This window comes from Portunus trituberculatus, chromosome 2, assembly GCF_017591435.1.
Source record: "Portunus trituberculatus isolate SZX2019 chromosome 2, ASM1759143v1, whole genome shotgun sequence".
In the NCBI taxonomy this organism is placed as follows: Eukaryota; Metazoa; Arthropoda; class Malacostraca; order Decapoda; family Portunidae; genus Portunus; species Portunus trituberculatus.
In genome coordinates, this window is record NC_059256.1 from 325868 (window position 1) to 336500 (window position 10633).

The window sequence follows — 10633 nt, forward strand, 5'->3', positions numbered from 1 at the left end:
AGAAAAGTAATGTGTTGTGTGTGTGTGTGTGTGTATGTGTGTGTAATTCACCACGGTCGTCTGCTGGTCACCCAACCAGTCTTCCCTGTTACGGAGCGAGCTCAGAGCTCATAGACCGATCTTTGGGTAGGACTGAGACCACAACACACTCCACACACCGGGAAAGCGAGGCCACAACCCCTCGAGTTACATCCCGTACCTATTTACTGCTGGGTGAACAGGGGCCACACATTAAGAGGCTTGCCCATTTGCCTCGCCGCGCCGGGACTCGAACCCGGCCCTCTCGATTGTGAGTCGAGCGTGCTAACCACTACACAAAGCGGTGTGTGTGTGTGTGTGTGTGTGCGCGTCATCTACTCTCCCATTATAGCGAGGTCGGTGTTTCCTTGTCTCTGGTTTATTTACGACATAAATTACCATTCAGATATTATATATGAAAATTCTTGCGGGGAAACTTTTTAACTAGGTGAAAATGTTAGACCACCGCCGCGCCCTCAGCCTTTGTATATTAAGAAGACGAAAACTTGGCATGATTCTGTAAGCTTCAACATAACCGCTAGGACCAAAGCTTATTTAATCACTCTCTCTCTCTCTCTCTCTCTCTCTCTCTCTCTCTCTCTCTCTCTCTCTCTCTCTCTCTCTCTCTCTCTCTCTCTCTCTCTCTCTCTCTCTCTCTCTCTCTCTCTCTCTCTCTCTCTCTCTCAGGATAATAGGTGAGGCAGGTGATGGCCGTCTCGTCCTGTGTCTTCGGTTTCTTTGTCCTTTGTTGGTGTCTCCGATTTGCAAAGGAGGTTTTAGAAGACTTCACTGAGGTTCTACCGTGAAATTTAGGTATTAACAAAAACTGTTGATTACTGTAATATTAATGGTAAAAATGCGTTCCAGTACTGCTGGAGTTAAGTTTTGTGAAAATCCTGGCATTTGTGTTTTCCTTTCCTTACCTTCACGCCACAGAGTTCACTGTATATATGAATTCCTTCTTGAGTTATTTGCCGGGACAAGAGCGACGTTTGAGTGTATGTATTGATCAATTCCCTACATCAAACATTAAGAATACAACAGAAAACGATGATGGCAAACTTTACTAAGCCTTGAAAACAGCAAGTACCATCGGATGCTGCGTCTACCTGACATGAAAATTAATGCGGATTACAGTTTCCTTAGCATTGGGGAAGTGAGGCGACTATGTTAAAAGTTGCATTGCGAGTGACAACCAGTGTGATGAAGCTAGTTTTTTTGTTAGTCCCTTCAATACTGTGACACATTTATACCTTGAGATTTGTATAAGATTAGGTCATTTTATTGACATTAGGAAGGGTTTATGAAGGACAGATGATTAATGGCCTAAGTCTTCACTATCTTAATTTTTGCATTAAATCATCAAAAGTAAGAAGAATGGATTATGAAAACGCGTTTTGGTAGAGAAGGTATTAAAGTCTTGTTAATTCACTTGTAAAGCATATTGTTGTGTGGGAGTAATAAGAAGTGTGAGATTGATTACTGTCCTGTACTTAGATCACTTCCACTTCTCGCCTGTACAACTCTTGTTTATTTCTGAGAAAAGTCTTCTCATACATTACTTTTTATACATTACTTAGCTTAAACTCTTTACTGATAGCTTTGGTGAAGATACCGGTCATTTGGCGCAATATGAATGAAATTAGAAGGCTTTGGTGGAATGACTTTATTAGCAAACACATGGATTTATTCTGAGGCTACAATGCCTTACGTCTCTGGGTCTCATCAGTGAATCAAACAAACGCCACTGTAGGGTATTGGGATCTTCACGTATGTTTTTAGTGATTATTGTGGTAGTTTCACAAATATTCGACCTTATGAATTGGAAGAAAATGATAATCCAAGTGATAACTGTTTCCTTTAAATGCAGTATTTATGAGAACACAAACGTTCAGACTGTTTATTGCGTAAATCACCTCGCTAAGTGATGAGTTAGTTGTAGTAATAAATATCTTCAGAAAGTGTTATACGCATCACTAGTGTCAAGATAGTAAAGTGATAGGAGACTCTGTGACTTTACTCAAGAATTACTGTGTATCCTTTGCTTGAACACCTGGCTGTTTAATCGTGGTTAGTGCTGGAGTGAGAGATTACATTTGCTTCCACTTCTAGTATTTCCTGTCAACCTCAATTCCTGAATTCTGCTAAAAGTTTCCTTATAAAGCCTGACGAGTGAAGGATTATCACACCAGAGGACTTTAGGGTGAAGAAAGAGCGTTGTACAATGTAAGAGTGTTGAAGCTTATTGGAATTATCAACACCACTGAAGCCAAACTCTCAATCTCACTTCAGGAATCTTTAAATGGGGTATGAGAGGCGACTCGGGCCAGATACTTCATTACTTTCTATTTTTTTAATCTTTAAGGGCCATCGTTAGACAACTTATGTAAAATAAATTCTCAAGATTTCTTAATGCCTAAAGTGGCAAGAGAGGCGATTCATCTCTTAACTTTCCTCAGCCCATTAACTTTCTCGCCACTTGTATGCGTTTAAATGGCCATGAGAAACAACACAGATCATAAATTGCCTTATTACTTCGGACGTTTAAGGAGGAATGAGAGATGAATCACGCCAAAGACTTCCTTATAACCATTATTTCTAAGAGGACGACTCAGCCCTTAAAAATCCACATAACCTTGTAATGTTTTGAGGGAAAGAGAGACGATTCAGGGAAGAAATTTCCTTACTCCTTTCTAACGAGCACGTTAACGTCAACGAGCTGCAGCTGATCTGTATCACTGGGTTTGACCTTCATGATGGCGACGAACCTGCCGCTGACACCGTCGGCTCTGAAGCAGGAAAGGCGGCCTTGGTCAGCAGAGTAAGGACCAGCGTATGTCGAGAAATAAATGTAGTGGGAGAAGTCTTCGTAGTTTGTCGCTAAGTTGCTACCCACACGAATCTGTGTGTGGAACAAAAACTTGAACAGCTTTTTTATGTAATAGGACTTTGGTCAGGGGAAACACAAAAGGCTGACAGAAGAGGCTGACTGATGGTGCCAGTCCCCAAAAAGCATGGTGTAAAGAATTGACCAAATTATGAAAAGTGTCTTGAAATCTCTCAGTTGAAAGAGTTTGTCATATGCAGGAGAAAACACACAAGCAGGCAGAGAGTTCCAGTATTATCAAGAAAAGGGATGAACACTTGAGAGTGGTAGTTAACTCTTGCATCAAGTGCCAGATCTACACTCACCTCAACATCATGTAGCCTCTCGGGGGAATTGTCCAGGCGGGAAAGTATTTCCACAGCATGAATGGTGCGAGTCTCGCCGAGGTCCAGGAGCCACCAGGAATGTTCCTCTTCCTGAGAGTGGTACATGGTATCTGTCGCGTTTGTCTCGATGTCCAGAGCATTGGCAGGAACAAACCTGACATACATTTTGCTGCTTAAGTAATTATATAATTCGTTATGTATTAGGCAGATTTCTAAACTCAAGTATATGAAGTACGACGACATTTGGAAAATGTGAAATACAGTCACGAAGTATGAAACCTTCTACTCTTACCGGTGTAAAGTGTGCGCATTATTATTATTATTATTATTATTATTATTATTATTATTTTTATTATTATTTATTATTATCATAATTATTATTATTATTTTATTATTTTTATTATCATTATTATTTATTATTATTATTATTATTATTATTATTATTATTATTGATAATAATAATAATAATAATAATAATAATAATAATAATAATATTATTATTATTAGTGTTGTTGTAGTTGTTGTTACCATATTTTTGTGTTCTTTCCTTTGAATTCTTGTCATATGATTGTGATTTAGTTGGGGGTAAGACACGCGTGAGTCGTGCGTGGTGCCTGACCTTCTGTTCTGTGTGTCTTTGGAACATTAGAGCACCTATTGAGTACCTCGCTGAACGTACTCTATATTTTTTTATTATTCCGTGAACAGTTTTTTTTTAATTTCACTGCTTGTTCGTACTTGAATCAATTAATATGGTGGTATTTTTTTTTTTTTAGAATTATAACAGGACATTAGATCAACTTTGTATGTGATTCTGATGCTTTATGAAGGCCCCTTATCCCGCGGCCTTGTTGCACAAGGCTCTCTACCTTCCCACCACTGTTCTCTCCTTGCCACTGACACACAAGTCAACCAGTATCCTTAATATTACATTCCTTTTGCTCATAAGTTCTGGAGTCCTCTGCCCGCGTCTGCATTTCGCCTTTCTGTGACTTAAACATTCAAGAGAGGTTTCAAGACACTTTTCTTGCTTTTGAATATTCTTTCTTGGCTCTCGTTTTTGTTAATGACACATATAGAAAGCTCTTTATTTTTTCTTTTAGTGAGAGGTTTTCTTAGAAAGCACGCCAGTCAACCTTCCAGTCAGCACTTTTCGTCGAGGCAGTAGTCATGGGATGTGACTGTGTTAAACATGTTAAGGCTTTATTGACAATGTTACAATTACGATGCAACGGGAAATGCAGAAGATGAGCACTACAAAGTGGCAAAGAAGAATGCCAAGAAGGCAGTAGCAGTAGCGAAAGCAGAGAGCCTAAAATTTTTCTATGAAGATCTGGACACTAAACATGGACAAAAGAAAGTGTCCAGTATAGCAAAGCAGAGGAATAAGGATACTAAAGATTTGGTACATGTGAGGCAAATTAAAGATGAAGAGGTAAGAATTCTGTGTGAAGAGCAGGATATCAGGCAGAGGTGGAAGAGTTATTTTGAGACATTGCTGAATGTAGAAAACCCAAAGCAAATAGTAGAGTATGGGCAGCCAAATGAAGTAGAGGTGGAAGATATTAGGGTGCAGGAGGTGAAGGAAACAATTAGAAAAATGAAAAACGGGAAAGCAACTGGACCAGATGAGATACCTGTTGAGGCTTGGAAAGCGCTGGGCGACCTGGGAGTCGAGATTGTGTATGAGATCATTTGCCAAGCATTTGATAGTGAAAGACTGCTAAATGAATGGAGAGACAGTACACTGGTACCAATTTACAAAGAGAAACGGGACATCCAGGATTGTGGAAAGTATATAGGGATAAAGCTTATGAGTCATACAATGAGGGTATATGAAAGAGTAATGGACAGAAGACTGAGGGAATGTACAGAAATAACGGAAGCCCAGTTTGGGTTTATGCCAGGAAGAAGTACAACATATGCCATCTTTGCGTTGAGACAGCTAATGGAGAAGTACCGAGAGAAATAGAAGGGATTACATCTGGTTTTTATTGACTTGGAAAAGGCATATGATCAAGTACCAACGGAGGAAGTGTGGAGGTGCATGCGGGAGAAGGGAGTGCCAGAAAAGTATGTGAGGGTGTGCCAGGATATGTACAGAGGTGAGGACAGCGGTCGGGGTGACGGACAAGTTCCCAGTGACAGTTGGGCTACATCAGGGCTCAGCATTGAGTCCATACCTCTTCAATCTGGTCATGGATGTGAGGCCCCCTGGACTATGTTATTTGCCGACGACATAGTCTTCGTGGCGGAGACCAGAGAGGAAGTGGAGGATAAATTGAACAGGTGGAGGGACGCATTGGAAAGTAGAGGACCAAAGATAAGTCGGGACAAAACAGAATACATGCAGATGGGACAATAAGATGATGGCAACCAATTGTACTTGGCACAGGAAAGGTTAAAGAAGGTGGAGGCTTTCAGGTACTTGGGCTCAAATCTGTCGCAAGATGGTGAACTGAATACAGAAATAAATGGGAGGATACAAGCAGGATGAAAAAAATTGAGAAAATGCTCTGGACTGATATGTGACAAAAAGTTAGTGCAAGAGTGAAAGGCATGATGTATCGTACAGTGGTAAGACCAGCGATGATATATGGCTCGGAGACTTGGCCAATTAAGAAAGCACAGGAAAGAAAGATAGAAGTGGCAGAGATGAGAATGGTGAGATGGATGCTGGGTGTGACAAGGAGGGATAGGATCAGGAACGAGAGAATTAGAGGGACAGCTAAGGTGACGCAAGTGGGAAAGAAGATGCCAGAAAGAAGGCTTCAGTGGTACGGACATTGTAAGAAGAGAGATGAAGAAAGGATTGGTAGAAGGATGATGGAGTTACAGGTGGAAGGAGCAAGAGGAAGAGGAAGACCAAGAAGATGGGATGACTTGAGAAAGAAGGACCTCATTGGAAAGGAAGCATTAGACAAGAGAGAGTGGAAAAGACTGATAAGGAACCGCGACCCCATATAAATATGGGAAAGGCATGAGAAGAAGAAGAAGAAGTTACAATTACTTTCATGCGGCGTCCTATTAGGTTTGACTAGTGTTCGTGCTAACGCTCCAGAGTTGTCACAATCCCCGCCGCTGGAAAGCTGTAATGTTTGTTTTGATTCAGGTTGTTCCTCTGATGTTTGGGGAACATTCTTTATTTATGGAGCCTTCGTAGAGTGTAGATAGCCATTTGACTCATAATGAGGGGCCTTAATGAGATGTGCTTACTTTTCTCCCTAATGTATTGTTTTCCCTCTATATATGTTGTGTTTAGGAGAGAGATAATCAAGAAAAAGATGGAGCCATAGTTCCTATAGTTTTCCTAACTTTACTACTTTAAAGACTTACTGGTGATAAATGCTGCTTGCACTCGCTGGCTTTCCCGTCGCCACGTCTTGTAGGGAGTCTGGAGGTGGCAGGACGAGGAAGGTGTGCCGGGACGACGCGTACCTAGGGATGCCACCTTCGCCGTACAGGTTACAGGTGTTGTCGTCTGCAACACAGTGGACTGTTACCCGTGTGTGTGTGTGTGTGTGTGTGTGTTTGATCTGTTTGATCTGCTGCAGTCTCTGACGAGACAACCAGACGTTACCCTACGGAACGAGCTCAGAGCTCATTGTTTCCGATCTTCGGATAGGCCTGAGACCAGGCACACACCACACACCGGGACAACAAGGTCACAACTCCTCGATTTACATCCCGTACCTACTCACTGCTAGGTGAACAGGGGCTACACGTGAAAGGAGACACACCCAAATATCTCCACCCGGCCGGGGAATCGAACCCCGGTCATCTGGCTTGTGAAGCCAGCGCTCTAACCACTGAGCTACCGGGCCGTGTGTGTGTGTGTGTGTGTGTGTGTGTGTGTGTGTGTGTGTATGGCGAAACTTGCACATGCGATGCGTAGTCGATGACAAACTGTCATTGACGTCCAGACATATACATCTGGAAGGCAGAAACGTTGTGTGGCCTTGGTGTGGCAGTGTGTGGTGGTGTGGTGGGTTTGGCCTTGGTGTGGCTGGGTGTGGTTGTGTGGTGGGTGTGGCCTTGGTGTGGCAGTGTGTGGTGGTGTGGTGTGTGTGGCATTGGTGTGGCAGTGTGAAGTGTTGTGGTGGATATGGCCTTGATGTGGCAGTGTGTGGTGGTGTAGTGTGTGTGGCATTGGTCTGGCAGTGTGTGGTGGTGTGGTGGGTGTGGCCTTGGTGTGGCAGTGTGTGTTGGTGTGGTGGGTATGGCTTTGGTGTGGCAGTGTGTGGTAGTGCGGTGGCTGTGGCCTTGGTGTGGCAGTGTGTGGTGGTGTGGTTTCAGTGGCAGTGTGTGGTTGTGTGGTGGGTGTGGCCTTTGTGTGGCAGCGTGTGGTGGTGTGTGGCCTTGGTGTGGCGGTGTGATGGTGTGGTGGGTGTGGCCTTAGTGTCTTCGGAAAAGAAACTAAATCTTTAGAATGTATATTTGATAGTCATGTGGGTTAAGAAGGGACCAGATGGGTGTCTTCAAGTGTTTTAGGGGATGTGATTAAGGCTGACGTAAACAAGATGCTCAGGATAGAACAAGAAGTAATGCGTTTTTTTTTTTTTATATTTAAAAAATATATATTGTTACGACCGTCAGATATTTAATATATTGTATTGTGTTTTAGCTTAAGTTGTGATGGCGCCCTGACAGTAATATTTTCGTCGTGTATGTATTATTATAATGCTTTCAGGAGGGCCTTTCTTATGTATGTAATATTTACCCATTTATTATTTTATTTTATGTTACATTAGTATTTCGTGATTCGTATATATTTATCGTATTCATGTACTTCTATGCTTTTAGTGTAAGCGGGGGCCCGTGGGAGATTTTAGAGAGTGTCGTGACGTCATGTTTGCTATTGTCTTTGTGAGAGAAAGGCGATGGTGCCGGGCCCAATCAGATAGTGTTCTGATCACGACCTACGACCGCCACTCCGCTCCCCTCATCTCATATCTCATATTTCTGGCTGAGTATAAATCCTTATTTCTCTGATTGTAGGGATTCTGGTTCTCCTTGGCACTTATTTGTCACTGTGTGAAGTGACGTGAGAATATTTTGGGTGTTTTGGGTGGTTACCCGGTATTTTTGGTGATTTATCTTTGTGTGGCGTAGACGCCGTAGAGGGACGCCAGGGCTGACGGCCATTTTGTGAGTGTTGGTATAGCCAAGAGAGATTTTGGGTGTTTATTGTGGTTGTATTACCTAACAATCATATTATTATTATTATTATTTTTTATTTTTTTTATTTTGTGGTGATTTACTCATTATTGTGTGTACCAGCCAGAGGGGAGTGCAAGTGTGTGGTGAATTTGTTTACTTATTACTTTAATAAGTGTTGTACTTATTTATTTATTTATTTTTGTGGTCTCATATTATGCTCTTAAGCTGCTTATTTATTATATTTCTTAGTGCTAATGAGTTATTTCTTTTGTTGTGTATGTGGTATTGAGCTGCAGGTGTGTTGACACCCGCACGGGTGACTTATTTCAGTATTGAGCAGTTAGATTAAACTTATTTACCTGACTTATTATATTTTGTGATTCTATATTTTTGTGAGTGCTATTATTTTCTCTATTTGGATGTGATTACTATACTTTTAACTATCCACGGGCCTTAAGTTTAATTTTATTTGTTAAGTTAACTTTGCTTATTTTTGTGAATAAGTTAATTAAGGATTTAAATGATTTCTCTTACCCTTTTCCTTATTATTAGTTTTTCTGTTCTGTTGCACCCTTGAACAGCCTTTTGCGTTAAGAACCGTTGCATTGAAGCCAAGTCACTCTTGACTACTTATCTTAATTTTTGTATTTAATAAGAGTGATTTAACTTAATCAGTTACTGGTGCCCACAGCTTCTTGAGGGCACTGGGTCAGGCTGCTTGAAGGTCGTAACAATATGAAGAAAAATGGTTGTCAAATAGTGGTAGACGCAAGGAAGAGATCAAGTTATCATGTTTTTTTTTGTGGTGAGTCATTAAGGAGCTTTACAAGAAGATTAGACACATTAATGGATGGAAAATTAGATAGGGCTAAATAGGTATGCTTCATACACATGTAAGCCTTAAGGCTTTTTGCAGCTTTCCTTATTTTTTTGTTATGTTCTCGTGTTCTTAAAAGTTAGTTTGCTACTCACTGGTAAAAGAGAACTTCGGTGCCCCTTCCTGAGCACACAGCATGGCACAGAGTATGCGGGAGACTGTGTGATAGGTGGTTTGGCCTGTTTGGATGCTCAATGGCACACAAATTCCATGCACTGTGCTGGACAAAAAATATTCTTTTGTCGCAGCGAAAGACACGCTGGCCGACACCACCATCCAGATTACAGCAAGCCTCACCATCTTGAACACCTGTGACAAAATAACCAACAATGGAAATAAACACACGGCAAAGCACCATATTTAGCCATTAATTCCAGAGGCCGCCATCCAGTCACGCCAGTGTGCAGTGTACCGCCCACAGCTTTGAGCCCCACGTTGTGTTCACACGCACACTGGCAGGCTCCTCGGTTGTCTGTACCCCGCTCTACACAAAGTTAATCTATAACCTAATGTTTTTCTATATATTTGTTTATTTGACATATTTGATTTAATGATTTTATTTTCTTGCTTTATATTTTGTATCCTTTTTCATATTCCATCAGGTGTACAGCAGTATTGGATCTACAGAACATGAGTCACAATGCATCAGGGAGGCGATGGCGTAGTGGGTAAGTGGGATCGGGCAGACATGCATATGTAGGTTCCAATCCCACCATGTGCCATCGTGAAACTTTGTCATTTGTCGAGTGGTTTAAAGTTACCTACTGTCACCATGTTACTCAGGCTCTGGGTGGAGGTGCAATTGCCTTACACCAATGATGCGCTTGGCTGGTTGTATGGGTACCACTCTAGATAAAATTGCTTGCGCCACTAATGGGTGGAATCTGGACAGCGCTTTCCATACTTATCAAGTATATATATATATATATATATATATATATATATATATATATATATATATATATATATATATATAGGCTATAACATAAAAAAAAAAAAAAAATCACGAAAACAATGGATAAAAAATACCTTGACAGGCTGACAGACACATGCAGGGGCCGCACCTGCCGCTGCTACTCTGTCGGTAGCCTTTCACTCACTCACTCACAAGATAGTGAGATTGATTTGTTCTGTTCCCTCAGACCAGCGGGTCACGTGAGCGTCGCCCGACGTGACCGTGTTTGTTGCCATTACGTTAAGTGACGTGTTGCTGCAAACGATTATACAGACCCGCAGGGACCCCCACGAGTGGACTGCGACTGTCACTTTAATTCTATCCTCTATACCGTATGCTTTAACCTTTTTTAAGAGCCTCTGGTGAGGTACCTTGTCAAAGGCTTTACTGTAATCGAAGTATAAAATGTC

At 41.5% G+C, this 10633-nt stretch overlaps 1 protein-coding gene across 1 annotated transcript; it reads right to left on the reverse strand.

The window, feature by feature from the left end:
- Window positions 1-1678: 1678 nt before the first annotated feature.
- On the reverse strand, window positions 1679-10415 carry LOC123507137. The gene is made up of 5 exons (XM_045259755.1): window positions 10298-10415; window positions 9364-9577; window positions 6568-6712; window positions 3211-3385; window positions 1679-2920 (listed from the first exon to the last, which is right to left on the reverse strand). The coding sequence occupies exons 2-5, from the start codon at window positions 9566-9568 to the stop codon at window positions 2702-2704; spliced, it is 744 nt and encodes a 247-aa protein (XP_045115690.1). The 5' UTR covers window positions 9569-9577; window positions 10298-10415; the 3' UTR covers window positions 1679-2701.
- Window positions 10416-10633: the final 218 nt, after the last annotated feature.

Coding starts and splice junctions, on each gene's coding strand:
- LOC123507137 (XM_045259755.1), bottom strand. CDS start 9,568: ATGGTGAGGCTTGCTGTAATCTGGATGGTGGTGTCGGCCAGCGTGTCT. Junction 3,386..6,567: donor GCAAGCAGCATTTATCACCA/GTAAGTCTTTAA, acceptor AATGTATGTCAG/GTTTGTTCCTGCCAATGCTC. Junction 2,921..3,210: donor AGAGGCTACATGATGTTGAG/GTGAGTGTAGAT, acceptor TTCCACACACAG/ATTCGTGTGGGTAGCAACTT.